The sequence below is a fragment of the Myotis lucifugus genome, unplaced genomic scaffold (assembly GCF_000147115.1).
Source record: "Myotis lucifugus unplaced genomic scaffold, Myoluc2.0 scaffold_3, whole genome shotgun sequence".
Lineage (NCBI taxonomy): Eukaryota > Metazoa > Chordata > Mammalia > Chiroptera > Vespertilionidae > Myotis > Myotis lucifugus.
The window spans coordinates 25760166-25786476 of NW_005871051.1; the positions used below are offsets into that span (position 1 = coordinate 25760166).

The following is a 26311-nucleotide window of genomic DNA, read 5'->3' on the forward strand; positions in this document are numbered from 1 at the left end:
TGCTAGTGAGAAATATTGATGACAAGCAACATTTTAAAACATGTTAACACAACTAGCTAGGAAGTATTATCCTTCTTTTGGTATTGGTAAAGAATACATATTTAAAGCTGAAGGATGGAGGTGGCTTAACTTTTGCTATGCTAAGATATCAAGAACAAAAATAAGAAGCCCATAAAAAACAGGAGATATATGTAATATTATCAACAATAAAAAATACATTTAAAAATGAAAAAAGCCCATAAAAGTATAAATAGTATTCTTGAAGTTGCTTAGATTCAATACTTATTGAATAATAATAATACTTGTTATTTTTTAGGAATTTCAACATTTTAAATTAAAACTGAAGCAAATTAAGGCATGTCCTTACAGTTTTATAATGAATTTAAATTTTTTCAGACAATCAATGGGCAACTACTATATGTGGTCATTAATATAAGAAGCTAAAGCAGAAAGAGACTAACTCCCTTCTGAATATAATTAGTACAAATTTGGATTTTGGAAAGAATTAACAACAACAACCAAATCCAACTTATCAAGAAACCAAACCTATAAAGTGAAACAAAACAGGACAAAAAGGTCATTTGATAATAAACATCTAGTATACTTCTGTCCCCTTTTTCATTATATTTGATATACCTAATAAGTAATTTATCTCCAAATAAACCTGTAAGTTACATAAAAGCATTTTAGGGCTAAGAGGTGCCACTACCTGCAGCTCCTTGGGGGGTTTCATCTGTCCGTGCAGCTGAAGAATTTACCGTCTCCTGGTTGCTCTCAGGATCTGCCATTTTCTCCTGTCGACGAGCTTCAGCTGCTCCTCTTTTGCCCAGGCCAGAGCCTCGCCGACTACAACAGAAAAATGCCATCAGAGGCAGCACTTCCAGCGATCAAGAGCAATGAACACACAGCACAAAGCTCGAATGCATGGAGCACGAAGCCAGTTTCTTCTTTTTACATAAAAATTGTTGCAGAAAAACACTATGGGTAACAAGCAAGATGTTATATATTTAAAAGCCTTCCAAAATAATATTACTTTCATAATATAAACTTTTGTGTTGTCATCCTTACAGAAAGAAATGCTTTTTAAACACTTCCAAATAAATGAAAACGTGACTCCTTCTGCGGAAAGAATTCAATTCATTTATAATAGCTCCCTACTTCCAAGGTAAATAGTAGATCAATATACAGACTGTCAGATTGATACCTGACAAAGGGGGGAGGGAAGGAGGAAAGAAGATGGGGGAAATTCCCATCACCTAAGTTTCAGATTTCATAAATCAAAAAATAATTATCTTAAAAATGGACAATAGCTCCACCCTTTAAAATAAAGATTTAAATATGTAATATTTATAACTAAGATGAAATTTGGGAAGACACTGGTTTAGGATTAAAGCACAGTATAAGATAGTGAAAAAAGAATGATCAGCCTGGCCTGTGTGGCTCAATGGTTGAGAATTAACCAATGTACTAAGAGGTCACCAGTTTGATTCCCGGTCAGGGCACATGGCCAGGTTTCGGGCTGAATCCCCAGTATAGGACATGCAGGAGGCAGTCTATCGATCTTAATGTTTCTCTCTGCCTCTCCCTTCCTCTCTTTCTGAAAGTCAGTAAAAACATTTATTTATTTTTTTAAAGAATGATCAGTCATTTCTCATGAAGCAAAGTATACTTTATTAATGATGACTTTTTTTCTATTTTAAAAGAAAATCAAGTAGAAGTCAAAGACTTTCCCAGCTTACTACACCTTGATATGGTTCAAACAGCAGTCAAGCTACAGAGACATTAGATCAGTGGTTCTCAACCTTGGCTCCACATGAGAATCACCTGGGAATCTTTTTAAAATCCCGATTTCTGGGCCTCATCCTCTGGAAATTCTGTTTCTTTGTTACTAATGTTGTGGCCTCACCCCATAACAAAGAAACAGAATTTCCGGAGGATGAGGCCCAGAAATCAGGATTTTAAAAAGATTCCCAGGTGATTCTAATGTGCAGCCAAGGTTGAGAACCACTGCATTAGATGCTGCCTAGTAAGGAACCAGAATGAAGCACACATGTAAAGGTGGCTCTGAATTACCAAAAAATAGAAGAGTTTTTTCTTCCAATTAGTAAAGCAATGCATCCTAAACAGGAATTTATTTGGTTAATCTTTCCTACATGGTAAAACAGCTCATTCCAAACTCAATTTGCCAAGCTACAAAGTGGGATTCAAATTAATTCATTTATTTGACATTTAATTTGCACCAACCATGTGATGCACATTGTGCTGAACACTATGATTGCTGCCCTCCAGAAGTGTTAGTCTAAACAGAGACAAAGACACCACTGTAAAAAAGCAATTAGTTGCAGAATCTCAACTAATTTTGAAAAAGTTTGAGATGAAGAGCATCCCAGGCAGGTGGCTAGAATGTGCAATAGCATGTCTAAAAAACAACGTATAGCCGAAACCGGTTTGGCTCAGTGGTTAGAGCGTCGGCCTGCGGACTGAAAGGTCCCGGGTTTGATTCTGGTCAAGGGCATGTACCTGGGTTGCGGACACATCCCCAGTGGGAGATGTGCAGGAGGCAGCTGATCGATGTTTCTCTCTCATGGATGTTTCTAACTCTCTATCTCTCTCCCTTCCTCTCTGTAAAAAATCAATAAAAAATATTTAAAAAAAATAAAAAAATAAAAATAAAAAATAAAAAACAACGTATATAACCTTAATGTAAAAATACTTCATTGATTTTTTTTTAAAAGCTAACCATTATCTGAACCTTCAGTGAGTTGTAATTTTTTTGCAACTGGGGGAGGGTCTTACCTTCAACTTGAAAAAACACAGTATCTACACAGTATAATACTTCAGTGAAGCACTAATAAAACAAAGGCTGCCTGTACTGCCTAGAAACCTCAAAAGCAAATAGGTGTACTGATTCCAGATATTTCAAACAATCCAGACAGAACTAGAAAATAGAAAAGCAGAGATTAAAGTGGTCAGGGTTCTTTTCTTATGACTTATAGGAAACAAGTCATACTGTTTCCTTATGTCACTATTGTACTCACTGCTAACAGCAAAGCTTTAGAGAAGAACTAAAGAAGTGCTAAAACCTTTCTACCAACCTGAGTTAGAAAAGAGAAGACAAACTAAAATCAGTTGCTCCATCACTGGCTTTTGGCACATGTAGTAAAGAGAACAAAGTGAATGTAAATGAAAGACAAAGCCTACATGGCTGTGAATAGTGAGCAGTACAAGAGCACTTGACCAACTGACGACCAAGCCTGAAAATGTGGGAATAGAGAGTCCTCCAGCTCTGCAGTCAATGCTGTGGTTCTTTCTCCACCAGGTCTGAGACCTGAGCCCCAGTCAACCCAGTCACAGCAGACGTTTCTGCAGGATTTTTTTCTGAGCACCTTGAAGATGAGCATCCAGACCCCACCCACACTCCTGAGGCTGGCAGGAAGGAGCCTGCTGAGAAACCAGGCTGCGGCCATCGCAGCTCTGGAGTACTTGCCCGCTGAGTTCTTCAAACTACTGTTCATTCAGGCCTGCCATGGGAGAATGTGGAAGCCCCTGAAGGTTTTGGTGCAAGCCTGGCCCTTCCCTGTCCTCCCTCTGGGGAGCTTGATGAGGCTGCCTCCAGTCATGGTCTTAAAAGCGGTGTTGGAGGGGCTTGACGGTCTGCTTGCCCAAGAGGTTCACCCTAGGAGGTGGAAACTGGGTGCTGGATTTAAGGAACAAGGATGTCAACCTCTGGAGAATGTGGTATGGACACCACACCCAGGAGTGCTCTCAGACAGGACCAGTGGCTGTGCACTGCTCCAGCCCCAACATGGAGCACCCCTTGGCTCCCTTGGAGGTGTTCCTAGACCTTGACTTCAGTGAAATGGACGGGGTTAAGTTTTTCATGTACATCATCCAATGGGCCCAGCAGAGAAAAGGGTTGGTACACCTGTGCTGCAAGACGCTGAGGTTTTTCAAATTGCCCTTCCAGAGGGCCAGGAAGGTCCTGGATAGGGTACAGCTGGACTGCATCCAGGAGGTGCAAGTGGACTGCACCTGGAACCTGCCCACCCTGGGGACATTTACTCTCTACCTGGGTCAGATGAGTAACCTGCAGAGTCTCGCTCTCTGCCACATCAAGGTGTTAGCTGAGGGGGAGGACGAACAGGAGGAGGAAGAAGTGCAGGAGGAAGAGGAGCAAGAGGAACAGAAGGAAAAGAAGCAAGCCTTGGAGGAGGAATATTTGTGGGAGAGGAAGGAAGAGGAGCAGGAGTGGGAAAGGGAGGAGCAGGAGGAGCAGGGATACTTTTCCCAATTCCTCTCTCAGATGCTCAGGCTGCAGCACCTCAAGAAGCTCTACTTGGACTCTCCCTCCTTCCTCCGAGGCCATCTGGACCAGATGCTCAGGTACCTGCAGACCCCCTTGGACAAACTCTCCATATGGCGTTGCTGGCAGCTGACGCAATCAGACCTGACACACCTGTTCCAGTGCCCAAACCTCAGGCAGCTGAAGTCCCTGCGTCTGTATGGCGCCAACCTCACTGATTTTAGTCCCGAGCCCCTCCAAGCTCTGCTGGAGGCAGTGGCACCCACCCTCCAGGACCTGCGCCTAGATAACTGTGCGATGGTGGACTCCCAAGTTGAGGCCATCCTGCCTGTCCTGAGCCCCTGTCACCAGCTCAGGGACTTCACCATCACTGAAAACCCCCTCTCAGTGGCCACCATAAAGAAGCTGCTGCGCTACACAGCCGGGCTGCGCAGTTTAGAGCGCGAGTTGTACCCCGTCCCCCTGGAGTGTTACAGGACCCACGAGACTGTGGACCAGGAGACAGTTGCCCTGATCCAGGCTGAGCTCACGGAGACACTGAGGGAGTTAGGACAACCCAGGACCATCAGTCTTGACACCAAGTACTTTAGCTCTGGGGACTTCTGTGACGTGGCATTTTCTTGACATGGAGCCCGTGATGTGCCCCTGTAGTGACCCTGCTCACCAGGTGCACCTAACAAGGGCTTCCTTCTGGGCCCCCAGAACCTGAAACCTCAGACTGGGGTGCAGTATGCGGGGCCACTCACGTTTCATGTTCATGCTCAGTGTGAATGGGGAAAGGGAGGGACCCAGCCCGGGTACAGGACTGCAGGGACAAAGGTTGGGGAGTTCATGGGACCTCAAAGGCAAAGTGTCCTACTATCAGAAACATGCATCTGGTCTGCTTGGGGAGGGGTCGGGGATTTGGGTTCGAGGTGCATCTGTGGGAGTTAATCCTCGGGTGGATGGTTGGAAAGGAATGATCAGAAATAAAGACAATTTCAAAGGCCAAAAAAAAAAAAAAAAAAAAAGAAAGAAAGAAAGAAAAAGAAAACGTGGGAATAAAATTGTCAGAAAAAGATTTTTAACTTTAACCTAAACCTAAGATTCCCCATCAGTTAATAAAAGTATGTAAAAATAAATAAATAAAAATAAATATGTGAAATAAGTAATACACTTATCACAACAAAGGTAGTTGATCTTCTGAAAATGAGCTCCAAAACAGTAACTGGGAGATGGGAAAAAATATTTTTTCCTTGCCAGGTAGGTGTTGTATACAAAATGAAGTACATCTCTCCCACTCACCCATTAAACTCAATAACCTGTGGCAACACTTTTAGAAACTAATTAGACAATATTACATCCATTAAAACAGGCATTCCTGCCGTAACCGGTTTGGCTCAGTGGATAAAGCATCCACTTGCGGACTCAAGGGTCCCAGGTTCGATTCCGGTCAAGGGCATGTACCTTGGTTGTGGGCACATCTCCAGTGTGGAGTGTGCAGGAGGCAGCTGATCGGTGTTTCTCTCTCATCGATGTTTCTAGCTCTCTATCCCTCTCCCTTCCTCTCTGTAAAAAATCAATAAAATATATTTTTAAAAAAACAGGCATCCCTTTGATCCATTAATCACACTACTGGAAAATTCAGCTACCTTTAAGAAAATAACCCAAATCTGCATTAAGATGCTCACTAGAGATTTATTTGGTTGACTAGAACTTCGAAGACAATCAAATGTCCGACTACTTGGCAATAACTATGAAAACAATGTAGCAATGAAGGAAAATGTAAAGGATAAAAGTGTTATAAAAAAACTAGTATGACAACAGACCCCATGCGTGCCCAATGCAGATACCACCCAGACCATCATGAAGCGAAGCGAAAGCCAGTGGGACCCCAAACGCCTGCAGCTGACACCTGCAGGACCAACCCATGGGGGAAGGGAGTACAGCTCAGAACAGGGACAATCAAGGCATGAGACTCAAGGAAGACCTCTCTGGGCTAAGGAGTCCCAACCACTGGACTAGTAGGGGCTTCAACCTCTCAGACCTCAATCAGATTGCACAGGGCCAGAAAGGGATAGCTGACTCACATTAACCTGCACTAGAGAAGCTCCCAGGAGGCCCAGGATAGACACACGAAGTGAGCAGATCCAACAATATCAGAGCAAAATTAAGCGAGCTCCACAAATAGCAGACCCAAAGGTTTTTGAGTATGTGTGAATAAATTTGTTTTTGTTGAGTTTTTTCTTCCATATCTCTAATTTCTCTTTCCTTTGATTCTAGTCTATGTCAGTCTATTCTTATTGCTATTATTAATTTTTCTTATTTTCTTTTTTTCTGTTTTACTTTTCCTATCTATATCTTAATATACCCATTATTACTACATTTTAAATTCATCATTATATCATTTATTTTCTGTTTCCTCTTCTTTTCCTCTTATACCAGTGATGGTGAACCTATGACACGGCGTGTCAGAGGTGACATGCGAACTCATTTTTTTGGTTGATTTTTCTTTGTTAAATGGCATTTAAATATATAAAATAAATATCAAAAATATAAATCTTTGCTTTACTATGGTTGCAAATATAAAAAAAATTCTATATGACACGGCACCAGAGTTAAGTTAGGGTTTTTCAAAAGGCTGACACGCTGAGCTCAAAAGGTTCGCCATTACTGTCCTATACTAACTAGTTCTTTTAGCTTCCTCCTTGCTTCAATAAAGCCAATTTTTCATCTTCTTTTTTCCTCCCTTTTTCTTTATATCCCCTCTAAGTCTTTGGTTGTGTCTTTTAGTATTCTTTTTTTTTTATCTCCTTTATTTGCTGAATCTAATGAATTGACCAACAAAATAAGATCTGAAGCATGGAGGCATGGAACAGATTGACATACCTTGATGTGGGGAAGGGGAGACAAGAAGAGATAAACCAAAGAACTTATATGCATAGCCCATGGACACGGGCAATAGGATAGTGAAGACCAGGGGGTCAGGTGGAGGGGGGGGCTGTGAAGAAAGGAGTAAAGGGGGGGGGGGGAATGGGAGATATCTGTAATACTATCAACAATAAAATATATCGTATATAATAAAAGGCTAATACGCAAATGATTGTGATGCCCTCATGCCATAACGACCGATCAACAGGAGGCTGCCTGTGCAGCAGGCACGGGTGAGAGGGGCTGCGTGCACGGCGAGGCCGGGGGATGTGAGGCTGCAACCCCCGCTGTTATTGTTTATTTATTAATAAATGTATATATTATTTTCATATACATTTTATTAATTTTCTTTCATCTCTGACACTTCTATTATAGAGAAAGGGCAAATAGCAACATTAAAATATTTCCTCTAATTCCCTTTTAATGTGCACGAACTTCGTGCACCGGGTCACTAGTATATATATAAAAATGAATATATGCATTTTATTATATACAATAAAATAAAATAAATAGCACCTTTTTAAAAAAAAAAAGGTAGTATAATTAAAGCTTAGCAAAAACATGTAAACAAATATTGGGGTAGAATGCATGAAAACAGCCGGTTGGTGTGCTCAGTGGTTGAGCATCGACCTATGAACCAGGAAGTCGTGGTTCAATTCCCAGTTAGGGCACATGCCCTGGTTATGGGCTGGATCCCCAGGATTGGGCATGCAGGAGGCAGCTGGTCAATGATTCTCTCTCATCATTGATGTTTCTATCTCTCTCTCTCTCCCTCTCCTTCTCCTTCTCCCTTCCTCTCTAAAACCGATAAAAATATATTTTAAAAAAATTCATAAAAATAGTGAAAAATTTCTTTATTCAATATTCAAGTGAAACTTTTAATAATTTTATAAATCTTACAAAGTTAATGATTTTGAGGAAAAAATCATAGACCCATCTACCCTCCTTTATAGAGGTAACAAATTCTAAAACACAGATAATGAACTAATCATAAACTGGAAAAACCCAAGTTATTACCTGGCACTAGCACAGGAGCCCGTGGTCTTTTGGCGTGTGCTCCGCCTCAAACTGGGGAGCTCAGCAGGTGGGGATTCACTGCGCTTCTTGGTAGATTTTCTTAAACCTATATATATGAAATGCAAAAGTAAAATTTTAAAGGGAGAAGTTCTCTTAAAATAAAAATTCTTCATCGTCCTGGTTCAAAGACCATAGAATCTTCCCATGGCCTCTCTAGCAGTCTGCTAGGTTTATTTAGAGAGTTTGCCTTTACTTAGCCTTTTCAAACTAGGAGAGTTCCTACCACATCTCTATTAATCCACTACTTTTCTCCACTAACTAAAGTCAAGAGGTTTTGTTGTTTTTTTGTATATACTACATATTCCAGAACTTTATTAAATATCATTTATCACTTGTTTTTTATCCTCACCCGAGAATATTTTTCCATTGATATTTTTTTTTTCTAGAGAGAGAGTGGAGGCAAGGGGAAGAGGGGAAAGAGAAACATCCATGTAAGAGAGATACATATCCATCAGTAGCATCCTCCTGTTGCCTCCTCCATGTGCCCTGACCAGGGTGGGGGATGGAGCCTACAACTGAGGTACATGTCCCTGACCTGGAACCGAACCCCCCTCTTCCATCCTTGGGCCGATGTTCTAACCACTTAGAAACTAGCCAGGGTCCATTATCACTTTATTACACTGTCCCATTTCACCTAGTTTACATACAGTTCATAAATAAGGCTATGAGAGAACAAAATGCTTTCTTTTCTTTACACCAGCGGTTGCCAACCAGAGGATCGAAAGGTTGGTGACCACTGCTATACACCATCCTATCAGCAAGGAATATCAACTTAAACTAAAGTTATGGAATGTCCAATTTACAGAATATTGTACAATTGGAGGGGTAGAGGGAAAATGAATCAAGTACACGTTATTTTGGATGCTAATACCTTTATAGGTATTAAGTTCTAAAAAGGTGTAACATTTAAGTAAAGTATATTACTATTTTATGAACTGGCCTGTGGGATCAGGCTAAAACCAGCTCTCCGACATCCCCCAAGGAGTCCTGGATTGCGAGAGGGTGCATGCCAGGCCAAGAAACCCCACCAGTGCACGATCGGGGCCAGGAAGGGACACAGGAGGTTGGCCAGCTGGGGAGGGATGATGGGAGGGCCCCAGGGCGTGTCCAGCCCGTCTCACTCATTCCCGATCGGTCAGACCCCAGCAGCAAGCTAACCTACCGGCCAGAGCATCTGCCCCCTGGTGGTCAGTGCATGTCATAGTGACTGGTCGACCGGTCGACTGTCTGCCCCCTGGTGGTCAGTGCACATCATAGCGAGCAGTTGAGCGGCCTTAGCATATCATTAGCATATTATGCTTTGATTGGTTGAACAGATGACCAAACACTTAGCATATTAGGCTTTTATTATACAGGACGGGGAAACCATCAGAGCATCCATCTACTCTTCCCCAACGATGTTATCATATAACATACTGTGCAGTGTGCTCTATTCAAACAAAGACCTCCAACACTGAATGGCCTAAAAAGTCAACAAGCATATCTCCATTAGAACTGTGGCATCATCTTAAATCAGTGGTTCTCAACCTTCCTAATGCCGCGACCCTTTAATACAGTTCCTCAGGTTGTGGTGACCCCCAATTTCATTGTTACAAATTGAACGTAATTAAAGCATAGTGATTAATCACAAAAACAATATGTAATTATATATGTGTTTCCCGATGGTCTTAGGCGACCCCTGTGAAAGGGTCGTTTGACCCCCAAAGGGGTAGTGACCCACAGGTTGAGAACCGCTGTCTTAAATAGATGTTAACTTTTCAAAACAATTGTACAACAATAATTCTCCAGATCCCAGGAAGTTTTTTTGTTTTACTTTTTATTTTTTTTACCATTTCACTGCTTTAAAGTGAAAGATAAGAAATTCTTTACTCTTGATTTAGACTTTTAATTTATAACTTCCGTTTACTCACTTGGGATGGTACTTGTAGTAGAGGCCTGGTACATGAAAATTCGTGCACTCAGGGGGGTTCCTCAGCCTGGCCTGCACCCTCTCGCAGTACAGGACCCCTTGGGGGATGTCCAACTGACAGCTTAGGCCTGCTCCCTAGGGGATCGGGTCTAAGTTGGCAGTCAGACATCCCTCTGGCAGCCCAGGAGCCCGCAGGGAGCAGGCCTAACCTGTTAGTCGGACACCTTAGCACCACCACGGAGGCGGGAGAGGTTCCCACCACTGCCACTGTGCTGGTCAGTCATGAGCCGGCTTCTGGCTGAGTGGCACTCCCCCTGTGGAAGCACACTGACCACCAGGGGGCAACTCCTGTGTTGAGCGTTTGTCCCCTGGTAGTTCCGCCGTTAGAGTCAATTTGCATATGACCCTTTTATTATATAGGAGGATAATGGAAGTTGCCAAGTGAAAAGCAAGCTACTCAAGAATCTTTAATGACAGGCCAGTGTGGCTCAGTGGTTGAGCATAGACCCATGCACCAAGAGATCACTGGTTTGATTCCTGGTCAGGATACCTGCCCTGGTTGCAGGCTCCATCCACAGTAGGGGGCGTAGGGAGGCAGCCCATCATGTTTCTCTCTCATCCATGATTCTATCTTCCTCCCTTCCCCTCTCTCTAAAAAATCCATGAAAATATAAATATTTTATTTTTAATATATTTTATTGATTTTTTACAGAGAGGAAGGGAGAGGGATAGAGAGTTAGAAACATCAATGAAAGAGAAACATCGATCAGCTGCCTCCTGCACACTCCCCATTGGGTATGTGCCCGCAACCAAGGTACATGCCCTTGACCAGAATCAAACCTGGGACCCTTGAATCTGCAGGCCGACGCTCTATCCACTGAGCCAAACTGGTTAGGGCATAAATATCTTTTAAAATACATTTTTATTGATTTCAGAGAGGAAGGGAGAAGAATAGCTTAATATATTCAGGTATTTAGAATCACTATTTTTTAATGTTAAAAAAATCAGAAATTATTTTTATTATTTCAGGAAATATTAAATTATACCTATCTGAATTGTGTGACTAAGCAGTAATACAGTAAAAAAACATACAATTCAGAGAGAGAAAAAACAAGAGTGCACATTACATTAAAACACTGAAAAACAAAGTGCTATAAAGCAAGTTAAAAACCCTGTATTACTGTCATTAACTTAATTCATATAATACTAAAGCGTTTTTACACATGGCATAATACAGTAATGGACAAGCACAAAATTTGACATCTATTCAGTGGCATTCAAAATAAAATACTCAACTTAATACTCAACCGTGGGCTACTACTGCTCTAATGCTAATTTGAGGTTGTCAGTATACTTTTTGACCAAACTTATTTTACACGTCACTACTCATGAACTATTTTATTTCATACTTTGGTGTTTAACTTTATTTTAAACAACTTCAAATATAATTTCCAATATGACAAAAGGTACTTGGTTTGAATATATGGGGTTCAATGAGTCTGACAAATGTATTCACCCATATAACACCACAATTAAGACAATTATAACCAACATTTCCATGTTCGTTCATGCCCCTTGCAGTTAATCTCCCTAGCACATCAGGCTCTGGCACCCACTGATTTGCTATTTTGTTGCTATTGCCTATTACGGAATTTTATATAAATGGAATCATACAGTGTTTTTGGAGATAAATTCATGTTGTACCTTTTAGTCCATTCCTTCCATTCCTTTTTTACTGTGGAGTGGTATGGTACGGTATTTCTTCACATATGTGCACAAACTCTTTATCCATCCTTGGAGTTAAATATTTATAACTGATGTTATAATCATACCACAATGTAAAATGACTGTTAGGCTAATTGACATAATTCCATGCAGTCCCATAAACTAGGAGAAATAGCCCCAAACATTTGTCTAGAAAGCAATTCCATGGTAAAGGAGCTGCTACATATAGTCCTCTCCAGTGGAAAAGAGGTATCACTATTTATAACATTACCCAAGTCTATGATGGGAAATAAAACTAGCTTTTACAAATTTTGTGCTTGTCCATTACTGAGAAACATACTCTGCTCTCCAAAAACTACAACAGGGAAACATCTCAGAAGTTGTGAAGACTGGTACTTAGAAACTTATCAGGATTTCTAAACAAATTAAGTCAATTCTTGGAAGAACTATATAAATTCTTGGAAAAAGGAAAGTTAAAGATAAAACAGTTAAGTTAAAGATAAAACAGTTGGGTAAATCAAGTACTTCCTAGAAACGTGAATGTGAAATGTGGGTTTTTTTGACCATTCAGCAAATTGATGCTGCCAGAATATACTATCTTATATCTTCACAGTTTTAGATTGGCTATGGAATTTTTCATAAAAGCAATTTCAGGTATAAAGTTATGATAATTCTTATTTTTCACACACAAAAATATTAACTGACTTGCCCAGAAGTGCATAACTACACAATTCCCAAGTTTATTCTGAAGCAGAATAGTATACTATTTGTTCAATATACTTCTGGAAAAGTGTTAAAACTTTGATTTTTGGTTCCTTTAGAAACCTTTAGGTAATATGTTTGTATAGCAAAAGAAAAGAGAAAACTATAAAACTCTCTCTATAAAAATAAAGTATTTTTATACAGTTAAAATATGTTTCCTTCATTCTACTGGTCAAGTAAGGAGTATTTTAATAGAAGAGAAAACGTGATAAGTATAAACCTACAACTTATTGAAAACCAATTAAGATGCAGGTGCATGGGAACACACACAATTTCAATCAATCTATCTCTATTTCTCTCTCTCTCTCCCAGGCTCTGTAATGCAGAAAAACTGTATTGATCACTTATTTTTATGATGCCACACTGAGAAGCAACCAGAATATCACTGCTCATAATAATATATTCTTATCCACAATGCCTTGTATAATGAAGTTATGTATAAATGTAGACATATTACTTTTATCAAAGCTCCTTGACCTTATTATATTGGTATATGAATATATGAATTTGTTCCTACAAATATATTCCTATAATCTTCTTTTTAATTCTCACCCAAGAATGTGTTTTCTAATTGATTTTTAGGGAGGGAGGAAGAGAAGAGAGAGAAACATTGATCAGTTGCCTCCCACACTTGCCCCGTCCAGGGATGGAATCCACATTCTAGGTATGTGCCTACACCGGGAATCAAACCCTCAACCTGTTGGTATACAAGACAATGTTCCAATCAACTGAACCACCCGGCCAGGGCTATTCCTATGGTCATTTTTCTTTCAGATAAAGGTGAAACTGGCAGTATTATTCTCTTAAAAGTCCTAACTGATATTTTCTTCTACAATATAGGTATGTCTTATTGTTTTTTCTTTTGAACAAGTATTCCTAGCCTCAAACTGATTTACTCAAAATCCAGGGCTTCATCTTTTTAAAAAATTAGTCCTTTATAAAGTGTGATATCTGAAATGTAAAATAAGTAAACCTCTCATGTATCCAACTAAAAACTTGGATTTTTAAATATAAGAATTAAAAAAAAATAAACAGAGGGCCTTAGAAATTTTATCTTCTGGACCCTCATTAGTGTCAAAGGAGTTAAGATGTGACGTAAGTGCTTATGCAGGTGGGTTCCAACTTACGGCGAAAACTGCATTACAACACGCTGTAGGAACGGATCTCCGACGTAACCCGAGGACTGTGTGTACGCGCACGCGCGCGCCCCTAAGCGACCAAATGACCAGAATGACTGGTCGCTATGACGCGCACTGACCACCAGGGGGAAGACACTCAAAGCAGGAGCTGCCCCCTGGTGGTCAGTACTTGCCCACAGCAGGAGCACTGCTCAGCTGACCAACCCATCCCGGTGGCCCACCAGCCTGGCGGCAGCCACTCATTCCCTCAGTAGTCCTGCAGGTCCAATCTCTGGAGAACTGGCCAGGCACCTATGGACCAGTACCACTGGCCTCCTGGAAGTCGGCCTCAGGGACCGCAGCTGCTTTCCCTCCATAGATGGTCAGTGAGGAAGAAACAATATGAAAGCGGCTCCCAGATGGCTCCAGACAATAGGTGCAAATGTTAGCAGGACGGATCTGGATCCCAGGCCAGCAAGGGCGTCCCACCGTCCACCAGGAGGGCCGATCACGTCCTGGCCTCCCCTACCCCCTTTGTGACCTCACCTGTGCACAAATTTGTGCACCAGGCCTCTAGTGTATTTAATAAAGTTGTTTGGAGGGAAAAACTGACCTAACACCTCTATTCAGTGTCTAACTACTTTCAAATACATGAATGTTTTTATTCTCCAACTTATACATTAACTTTAAAGTGACATTAAAAGATGACCAAGTAGACATCTGTTATATTATGCCCAGCAACCCTATTCTGAGCACCCTTACTCGTTTTTTGTTTTGTTTTTAATTCTCTGGGGAGCTATCTCCTTCCCCTTCTCCACGTGGTACTGATGAACTGTCATTCACAGTATACTCCCACTATATCAGTGGGACTCAAATTGGCCAGACTATTTCAATCATTTCCAATTACAACTTTACAACCACCATTCCCTCTCCCCTCCACCAGTGATTCATTCAGGATAGGCATGTGACCCAAAGAGAAATAAGAAACTTTCTTACAGGCTGATATATAAATGACTGGATTCTTTGTGGGAAGGTTTGGGATGAATAGGACTGTCTTCATTTGAGCACCTAGACCCAAACAAGCCTGAAGCTAGTCAATCTCTTGGCTTTACCAGTCATGTAAGCCGATTTCCATTTAATGGTATGAATATCTATCACATAAGCCCAAATCTTCTGACCAAAAGTAATTACTGCATTAAAATTTCTACTCTAGAGTAAGTGTCAACAAACTTGAGAGTATGAGTCAAATCCAGCTGGCAGCCTGTTTTTGTATAGCCCACAAACTAAAAGTGATTTTTACGTTTTTAAGAGTTAAAATGAAAGATATGACAAAGACGTATGTGGCCAGCAAAGCCTAAAATATTTACTACACGGGCCTTTACAAAAAATGCTTACTGACATGTACTGTGAGTAGAAAAAGAACAGTATAAGCACTCACCTAAATTTTTAAAATCTGTCAAAAACTTTAAAAAAATTCTCCAAAATAAAAACTAATCCCTTTTGCTTTAAAAAGAAAAAAAACACACAAAAAAACAAAACCTGAGCTAATTAATATCTTAGTAATAAAAGTTTTAGCACTAATTTTTCTAGAATATTAAATATCTTGATTTTTCTTTATTGTTTTTGCAATATTCCTGCAGATAGTAAATATATCTCTATTTAAAAATGGAGTAGAAAAACCAATATAAGGCCCATAAACCAATATCTTAAACAAGAGTAAATGTTCAGAAAAATCACTACAATTCAATTACATATTCAGCTGGTCAAGGTATGACTGTGATTGACCTTTCCCATTTTTTTTTAATAAATTAACACTAGCAATTACTTATATCGATTTATTTATATGTCAAATTTATTTCAAAGAGTTTTCAGAACCACTCCTTTTCCTTCATAAAAGGAAGGAAGAGAGCACCAAGTAACATGTCTAGTAGCATGCATGAGTTCAATTTAGAATCATTTAATAAGGCCATTTTGCTACTGGAAAAATTGGACCCAATAAAGAGAATTAATTAACAATGTGTATAGTCTCAGTAACTAGTTCATGACTATTCAGCCAGCACAGAATCGTAATAACGTGGTATAACTTGGTATTGTTGTGTCTATTTTCAAGTTTATACATCTTTATTAATGGTTACTTTGCTAAAATAAATTCACAAAATAAAAAGTAACCTATTACATAAAAAGGGTTCTTAGATGTTTAAAGTCACTTAGTAGCAATAAAAGAAAAATTTTGCAAATGACAATGAGCTAAATCCCAAATGAAATTTTCTAAGCCAAATTTTTATTTCCTAGTCAATGCACAGCAATTTCATGCACTGAGCTGGCAATATGAATTTAAAGCATTAGAAATGTGCCAAGATACAGTGGGGTCTTGACTTACGAGTTTAATTCGTTCCATGACGGAGCTTGTAACTCAAATTACTTGTATGTCAAATCTTAAAGTGAACGAGTGAGACACGTGATGCTGGGCTGATGTTGTGGCATTCACTGTGACGTTCGCTGCGCCAACTAGCGGTGGGGTATCTGAAGCTGGCTTGTAACCTGAATTTTAGCTCGCAACTCAAAGCAAAAAATCGGCCGAAAAACTCGTTAGTCGGGACACCTGTAAGTCAAGGCCCCACTGTATTCACCTAAGCATTAGTATCGTTTGAAATGAGAAACTGGAAAAGAGCTAAATCTCTAATAAGAAATGATTAAATAAACATAAGAATAATAAAAACTGCAGGAACACAAAGTTAGTTAATGAAGTTGTGAATAAATTGGCATTTTTTATACTGCTAGTGGGAATGTAAATTCATGTTTCTACGGACAATTTAAAATATACAAAAATATTTTTAAAAATCGGGTTGGTGACCTAACAAGGAAATGACGTAAATTACAAAGCTATTGTCAATTTAAAAATTTAGAAGAATATAAATGCCCATTAGTTGGGAATGTGCTAAATTAAGGTACATCTACATAGCCACTAAAAATGATAGAATTTATAGTTTTTATAAAGGAAAAAGTCTATTAATGACAGTTTAAGCAGATAAAGCACTTTGATTTCTTTATATCTAAAACATGGATACTACTTCATTCTGCCATCGTGAGGATGAAAGTTATAACAGACCCACAGACACCAACGCTTAGTGTCACCCACAATAAGCTCATGCTTTTGAAAAGTATATACATAGAAAAGTGTCTACCTTCTGGGCAAAGACAGAAGATTGAACACAAGCATTCACTTCTATCCTCTCATGAAATGCCACTAAAACAGTATTAAAAGAATCTGAAGTATAGGAAGAATGGAAGAGACTATTATCACAACACAATTTTAGAAGATGAAAAACAGAAATTCCAGTGCTAAATCTCTGGGAAATCCAGAAATCTGAAGGTGGAAAACTAAGATAAACTACCAATTAGAATGATACTCAGATTCCCACAAAGGTCAGGAATTGATGGACAAACTTAGAAGTTAAAACTGAAGATTGGTTGATAGGCTGTTTATGAAGCAGTCAGATTCCCCCAAGCCCCTCCACTACTTGCATAGCTGTATAACTGTCCCTCTCCTAACGTAGCAAAACATAAGGTCTTTACTCTTTAGAAAGTACAAAATAAAAAAATTCTCAATTAAAGCACCACACCACCAATTGGGAAGGGGAGGGGCAGATAAACAGACACATGGGATGACATATCTATGGCCTTTTTCTAAGTCTCTTATCCAGCTCAGCCCCCACAACCCTAGCAGTTAGGCCTTCACCTCCAGGCAAGAGTCTGAAAGAATCTTTCCTGTGGAATTTTACCAAAGAAAAAAGATCTAAAAATAAGGATGGAGGAGATTTTGCAACAAATAGCCCAACCAAATCTTATCTACATGCTCAAAGCTCACAAATTAGATTTTTGGTCCCCTTGCACTGAGTATGAGGAAACAAGGAATTGTCAGAATCTGAGAAAAATTCTAGTTAAAAACAAACCAAAAATTCACATACCCCATAAAAAAACTCATAAGAGTACTGTATAAGAAAGGAACACTCATGTCCTCAAAGAAGAAATGTATCCTATATAATAAAAGCCTAATATGCTAAGTGTCCAGTCACCCATTCAACCAATCAGAGTAATATGGTAATGATATGCTAAGGCCACTCAACCGCTCGCTATGATGTGCACTGACCACCAGGGGGCAGACGCTCTGACTGGTAGGTTAGCTGGCTGCTGGGGTCCAGCCGGTTGGGACTGAGGGAGATGGGCCGGACATGCCCTGGAGCCCTCCCGCGGTCCCTCCCCGGCTGGCCAACCTCCCATGTCCTTCCCTGGTCCAGATCATGCACTGGTAGGGTCCCTTGGAGAGCTGGTTTCGGTTCGATCCCATAGGCCAGGCCAATGGACCCCTAGTCCATAATAAAAAAGGAAATGAGAATAAAATAAGCTTTAGAAAATAAAAACAAAATAGCAAACATGAAAAAAAAAAGTCAAAGAAAGTTTGGAAGAAGTTATTGAAATCTTTCAGAAAGTAGAACAAAAAAGGAAAGCAAGTTAAGATCAGAGCAGAACCTTCTAAGACAGTGGTTCTCAACCTGTGGGTCGCGACCCCTTTGGGGGTCAAACGACCCTTTCACAGGGGTCACCTAAGACCATCGGAAAACACATATATAATTACATATTGTTTTTGTGATTAATCACTATGCTTTAATTATGTTCAATTTGTAACCATGAAATTGGGGGTCACCACAACATGAGGAACTATATTAAAGGGTCGCGGCATTAGGAAGGTTGAGAACCACTGTTCTAAGAGGACAATCACCAAAAATAATAGATCCAAAGAGAAAAGAAACAATAAGGCGATCAGCCATCCTGGTTTGCCTAAGATTTAGTAACTTTAAGGCTAAAAATCCTGAGGAAATCCAGACCCAAGGAAAAACAAGACTTCTGGTCACTCTAACAGGAATAAAAATAAACCCACAGCTATGACAATATCATGACATTTCTAAATAACAGAGATAAAGATCTGCAAGCTTCTAGAAAAATGGGACACAGGAATCAGAATATCTATAGTTATTGAAAGCTAAAAGGTAATGCAATTCTTCAAAGTTTTGAAGGAAAATTATTTCCAACCCAGAACTCTATATTCAATGGTCAAACAACTATCAAGGTTATTTATTTATTTTCAGACATTCAAAATCTTCAAAAATTAAAAAGCTTTTTAAATTTTCATAAGCACTTCTTCATAAAAAGCAAGTCAAAGGTATGTCACACCAAAATGAAGCAGTAAGTCAAGAAAGATGATGTGGAAGCTGGAAAAAGGAGAGAGTGAAGAAAATCCTGAGGCTAAAAGCAATGTAACTAGGCATAAAAGAGCAGTCATCCAGAGGCCATTTTTCTTCAGGAACTGGAACAGATACATGTAGACAGCTTAAGAAAAGATTTAGACAATGGCATAGTTTAGAGTTCAGTTCACCAAAAAAAAGAAAGAAAAAAAAAAAAAAAAAAAAAAAAAAAGAAAGAAAAACTAATTATTAAATTCAAGAAAAACAAAAATGTGTAAGAAAGGAAAAGTTCCTACATGGCTCTGTAAATAGCATTTATGTATCCATACAAAGACTGAGCATCATTCATGACTGGGAAAATGAGATGTACGAGTTTAGTGGATGAAGAGGTGGTGTAAATTTTCCATAAAGGACATGAAATAGTGCTCACACTGAAAAAAAAAAACAAGTAGACCTCTTGAGCACATAATTTAGAGACTAAAATAAGAACCAAAATAATCTGCTACAGGGAAGGGCAATGTGGCAGAAAGACTGTTTTAAATAATAAATCTTATATAATGACTTTAAAATGCATTTAAGCATTGAAAAAAATTAAGCAGGATACACACATACAAGGAGAGAGGTAGTCCTCAGTGATCAAATTAAGTGATTTTGTATTTTTCTTCGATGTACATTTTGGTATTGTCTGAATTAGTCTAACATTTTATGGATAGAAGTGTCAAAAATATTACAGAATACAGAAGCTGGAATATAAAATAGCAGTTTTCGCTAACTTACATGTAAGTTTAGTAAAGTGTACTTTGGTTAAACTAATTCTTATTCTAATCTATGTATTTTTGCTATGTGTTTAATCTAAGCAAAAATACAAAAATACATAGTAGGTTTTTTTTTAATTTGGCAACCCATTTTCTAAAATTTAATATATTTTTAAGAAATCATTGGTAATTTTTCAAAGCAGTTGCATATTAGAACTATTAAACTTTTCAGTTAAAATTATTTTAACAGCTGCCTTCTAATATAGAAAAATTTTAATATTCAACCCTTTCCTTTTAAGGTTATTACCCAACACCTCGGGAGACTAAAAGATAATTCACCTTTGTAAAATCAGTAGGGATGACCCTACAAGATCCAATTAGGTAAAACCAAGGGTTTGACTTTTAAGTTCTTCTGTCTTGCTCAACTCATTCTAATTTACTCCCCTGATGCTAGAGGTGCAATGCACCATATGCCTCAGACTGTCGGTAAGAGTCCTAAACCAAGCAGAATTACCTTCCCAGAATCGGCATCTGCCTGGGTTTTGGCTAGTTCTAATAATGGCCACAGACTGCATGCAAGTCACCAAGAAAGTTTGAAACTCAAGATTCAAATAAGCTGGTAACTACTGCTGACTATGTTATTAATAATGTGCACATGATGTCCACTTTAAATAATAGAAGGGAAACTAGTTCTATAAATAGGCACACCAGAGTGGAAATATAATACCTTTAAACTTTTCTGTAAAAAAACCTCCACAATTACCCGAATTTTGATCACAAATTTCCTCTGGCATATTTCTATGCCATCCATCACTTTCTACTATTCAGATATACACATTTTGAAAGTCAAGTTACTTCAAAATTACATTAATTTAAAAAGGTAGATTAGCAAAATATATTTTGAAGCCAAATGAACATATTTTTAAATATTATATTTAAAATATAAAAAAGAAACATCATTTGTATCATTTTACTGCCCCATTGGTTTTACATTTATGCTAAGTTTTTAAGAATGTCTGTTTGCTTAGATTAAACACATAGCAAGAATAATTTCCTAATGCACATTAAAAATTATCACATAAACAGTATCTGTTCTAGAGTATTACCTCAAGACTTCTATCAATTGATACAGGATGACCTTTGTCCCAGAGTTATTTTGATCAGCTACAGCTGGAAAGCCACAGGCTTCAGGAAGCCCATCACAAAAGTAGCTGTTTCACTAGTTCTCCCACCACCCCTAGGCCAGCCCTAGTTCCTCCCCAGGAAAGCATTTATCAGCCTATAAATGTTGCCGAAACAGGAAAAGTCTCCCTACTTAAGTGTTCTGACTAAAAGCATGTTCCACGAAACACTGCTATCTCCCAAGGTAATATAGGTGAACAGATAAATGTATAAAATTCTGAGTTAAGCAGAAGTTATTGTAAGATTTCTAACCTGAATCTCCTTGAGTGATATTTGATCATGGGGAAATGGGTTTCACAAAACATCATATAAATACTGTTATTCCTGCAATTTGGAAAAAATCTGCTTTACCATGAAGCTTTACTGACCAATCTTATCTTAGAATGAACCTTTACCTGAGGAAATATCACATTCTAATTGAACAGATTCACAGATTCTTAAAAGAGGAAGAAAACAAATAATCTACCCAATATGAAATGCTCTATATATTGTACAAAGTGTAGGTCCAAATCCACTTTTTAGGTAATTTACAGATTCTGTTTCCCTGAAAGATACTAATCAGATATCTCAACTTCTATCCATTATATCTAATTCTGTCCCCTGGGTTAATGTTTTAAGTGAAAAAAAAAATCCTGATTCATACAAAAGCACTTCAAATATATTGCAATAACTCTCATGCACCATTATCTGTTTATATGGTGCTTTAATTTTTATAAAACTCTTTCAAATACATTCTTTTATTTATGCTTCACAAAAATGAATACTACCATTTTTCAAATAAGATTAGGGATTAGGTTGCCAATTATTTGTCCAGCCTCACAAAACTAGGAGATAACAACTTCAAATCAGGGTCTTCCAAATCTAAGGAGAGAGACATTTAAAACTGACAAATGACAAGTATATATCAATCCTTTATTCTCAAAATGCTACTCTGAATATGTTTTCTCTCTTAAGATACTCAACTTCAGCTGTGCACCCTAAATTTAGTGATGCAACTTATGTACTAAGCACTATGCTAAGTCTGCTCACATGATTTATTCCTCAAATAGCTATTGTGCCTATTTTACAATGAAAAGGTTACAAACTTTGCATAGTCACCAGGTGATAAAATGGCAGAACTAGGGTTTAAACTCAGGATTTTTAGCCCTATATTAAGAGCTCTCTGTCCCCAAAATACCATTACTTAAAACCCAGAGATTCCCCTAAGATACCACACTTTGCCCCTATGGTCTTTCATAAAATTACCAAGTACTGCCAATTCTCTTGCAGTACTGCTTCTTACATTAACTCTTTCCTGAAGTGACACATTCAATTGTGTCTAAAATTCACCCTGCCCATCTGACTTCAGGAAACCTTCCTAGATTTAGCTCACCCAATCTACTCAATCCTTTGAGTCCTATTCATATGGCCTGGATTTAACTCTTGCTTCTATCACTTCTTAGTTCTGTGTCCTTCGATAGGTAATTCGACAAATGACACTGAGTTTCCTTACCTGTAAGATGGGAATAATAGTACCTGCCACACAGGGAAGATGAGGAGTAAATGAAATGATTCATGTAAAGTCTTTAAGAGTTGTCAGACACTTGTAAGCAAATTAAATATTTCCTATTATTTTTAGAAATGTTTTTCACTATTTGAAAAGAAGCAAATAAGTAGTGAATGGGATGACATGAATCCCTGATTCACATGGTGTTCATTCCTGAAGATTAATCAATACCAGTAAAGAAGAATCAGATAAAATCTTATATCCTCTGAGATCTTAACATCTCTTAATGAGCCAAAGATGCTGCAAACATGGAGAACTAACATGGGTGAAAAATAAATGGCACAGCAAGGAAAGGAACAGTTTCAAAGTCACACATTCTGCCTTCGAATCCTAGCTCTGCCACTTAAAATATGTAACACAGGCAAGTTATTTCACCTTCTTGGAATAAATTTTCATTAATAAGTATCACAAAGCTTAACTTTTTAAAATTAGTTATGACTGCATATGTAAAATACCTGGCACTTATTAGATGCTAAACACATACTGGTTCCCTTCTCTTGTTTCAACAGCTTAGACTATAATTAGAGCTTACAACTAGGACAGTGGCAGTGAAAATGTACAAGCTTTATTAGTGACCACAGAACACACAGATTTTTAATCCACCAAGTCAGTTTGTGACCATGTGTAGAGTTAGACTATCTAGACGGGTTTTATTATGGCACAGGGCAGTGTCAAAACTCTGAGTGCTTCCTGAGAGCAACTTCACAATCAAGGAAATACCACTGAGTAGCCAGCCACTGGCAGGGTTGAGCTTCCTGTTAAAAATCATGTTAAGAAGCTTCTCTCTAAAACAAGAAAGCTGGTCACTGAGAAGAATCAACATGATACTCAACAACAATCTGCTCTCACCCAGGCCTGGACCTTCCTAGAAATAAATGTTGAAAAAGATGAGCTCTTCAAGTGAAGCAGACTGGATGACAGGAAAGTGAGGAGTGAATTCCATGAAACTCATTGTAAACTCAACCTGGTCCATTGTCTATTAAGATCAGAGGTACTACAATGAGGACATGAACATACACAGACACACACGCCAACACAGATGCACACATGCTTCTACTTAGAAGCAGAGAGGGAAGAGGTATAAAAGCCGAGACAGATAATGGCAATTGTCAAGAAAACCTTGGCAGGCCCAATGGGCAGTTGCCCTTCCTTTTTTAACCCAGCCCTTTATTTCCTTTTGACTTCAAGATACTAATCTTGATCTTAATCCAACGCTTGTACCTTCAAATTCAAAAGGTTTTATACAGATGTAAAACAAAATTCTACAATCTAAGAGAAAAAGATGTTACTTACCTTTACAATAGCCCTATGATACAGGTTAAACATAAGATTTTATTTTGTACCTACTACGATTCTTGTCAAAGTTTAGGTAATAATGAATCAACTGAAAGTAGTCATAGGTTGTAGGATTAAATAAAGCTAACATTTAGTTCTAATTCAATATTAGGTTAGGCTGATTCAATGCTAGCTAAACTTTGAGAAGAGTTTAGCTAGTAAACACTATGTAAAATCTTCTAACAACCAAAACAAAATTACAGCCCTATGAAAATGTGGATCTGAAATTTTCTGAGGACTCAAAAGGAGAAAAGATGGTCAAAACCAAGCTTCTGGTTAAATATTAAAAAAATTAAATGCTTAAAAATTGTAGATAAGCACAGTATTATTCTGTGTGTTTTTTAGATTTCTCAAAATAGAAAAACGAACACTTTAGCATTACAATAAATGCACAATTGAAAAGGTTCATCAACAGTTCTAATGAAATGAACATCTGGCTTCCTGAAGAGTTTTAGAAAAAAAGAGAGGAAGAATGTACCTCAAGATCCCTTTCTCCCATCTAGTTTGATCTTTACTTGAATATATTATTCTCAAACATTAGTTCTTTCTACTCCAATATAAGTTTCAAAAGGGCAATATTCTTTTCCATTTACTTAGGACCCAGAGCCTCAGTGCATGAAAATAAGAAGTATTCACCTTTAGACTAAACTCCTTCAAAGCCATAAAATATTACATGTGAATAAATTTTAATTATATGGTGCATTTATTCTAATAAGTTAACTCAGTATTTCCATACATCAAGAATGTACAATACCAAAAACAAAACAAAACAACACACATGCAAAAACACACGTGATGCTTAATCCTGGTCAATAGCAACTCGTAACTAGAATAATTTTGTGTTTGGTTATAGAAAAAAATGCAACTTGATGTCTCACCCTGATATTGGTAAGTAGCAGATGCTATAAAGATAAAGATAACACTAAAACATGGTTAATAAGTCAGCATTTGTATTTGTCTGGATAAAATTAAAAGTGGTATCAATTATTATGTACTGTTGTGTAGACACAGGTACGGTAATAAATCTAAGACTGCCTCAGACTAGAAACAAAACACCTGGCTATCTAGAAAGCATGGTCACTTTGACAAACCAAGAGAAATTTTCTTAATTAAAAAAAGCAGCTCTTTCCGTAAACTTACTTGCTAATTTGGCCTGTAATCCAGAAGGTCCAGGTTTTGATGTCTCTGACTTAGAAGACCCTGGAAGAGACAGTTTTGTTTTAGGAAGGCTAACTTTAGGGCTGAAACGCGCAGCCCAATCAAATTTTGAAGAGCCACCAGTTTTACTCTGTTCCTTTTCCCTGCTACTTCTTCTGGGACTGGGACTGGATGCTGAACGGGAACGCCTGGCCTTGTTCTGGTCTTTTCCTTGTTTCACCCTGGCACCTGGTGGTACAGTGGAGGAAGCCGAGGCTACAGCAGAAGATGAGGAGGAAGTAGAGGCAGCAGAAGAAGAATCAGTGATGGTGCTACACCCAGCTTTGGCTGAGGCGGCTGATTTTGAAGCCAGCTTGGTAGGTTTTGCAGATCTCTCTTCGGCACCAGTTGACTCAGACACAGAACCACTCTTTATACAAGAACTCTCTGTCCTCTTTCTTTTCTGACTCCGTGAACTACCAGTGGCCCCACTCTTTCTGGTATGAGCCTTGCTTGTTGATGGCAATTGTGCAGATTTCAGTTGTTGCTCCTGGTCTAAATGTCTCTTTTTTGACTTACTATGTGACTTATTTGTTTCTGAGAGCGATTCAGAATGCTGAAGTGCTTTTGGTTTTTTTGCAGAGCTAGGAGAATTGGTCCTGTTGTAGTCTGGACTAGCACTGCGTTTCACTCCTCGAGAATTGTCTTTCTTAGGCACCTGCCCCGTTTTTTGCCTTTCTGAAGTATTGGCTCTGTCTGGATCCTCTGGTTGTGGAACTATGACAGCAGATGATGAACTGCAGCTTCTAAGAGGTTAGATAAGAAGAGAGTTAATATCAGCCTGTCATATAATATTTATTAAATTCTCAAATCTATGGAAACAAGTGCTAAAATAAGCACAAATATTTTTCTAAGCCCAATAATAAACATAGTTTTTCCAATGGCTCAAAATTGGGGGGGGGAGAGGAACAAATCGAGCTTGACTTTGGATTGTAAAAGTATTAAAAGATCAGGTTAATTCTCTAGCCCAAAGATCAGGTTTATTCTTTAGCCCAAAGATTACTGACACTAACACTCCTAATCAAAAAACAAGAACTCAGATTACGAGAAAAAGAATGCTTTTTCAGAACCAGTTGAAACTAGAATATTGATGCTCTACTTACAAAGAAAACTACTTTATTCAAGCTTAAAATAAGCAAGCATTAAATTACACACTTTCAAAATGAAGATTAGAGGTTGTTGTATTGTAGTATCATCAAATCTTTACAGATATATTTCATCCCAAAGGCTCCTACCAATTAGATCTTAA

At 38.4% G+C, this 26311-nt stretch overlaps 1 protein-coding gene across 19 annotated transcripts in view; it reads right to left on the bottom strand.

Moving 5' to 3' along the window:
- Positions 1-26311, bottom strand: part of TRIP12 (thyroid hormone receptor interactor 12) — a 128049-nt gene that overhangs the window by 58733 nt on the left and 43005 nt on the right. For 17 of the 19 annotated variants that reach the window (XR_002831580.1, XR_002831581.1, XM_014463546.2 and 14 more), the window contains 3 exons: positions 25006-25808; positions 8231-8336; positions 710-846 (listed from right to left, as the gene is read on the bottom strand). Coding sequence is in view for 17 of the 19 variants with exons in the window: in XM_014463546.2 (XP_014319032.1) it covers positions 710-846; positions 8231-8336; positions 25006-25808 (1046 nt within the window). In the remaining 2 variants the exon portion in view is untranslated. The remainder of the gene's footprint in view (positions 1-709; positions 847-8230; positions 8337-25005; positions 25809-26311) is intronic. The other 2 variants (XM_023762056.1, XM_014463528.2) reach the window with 1 other exon arrangement.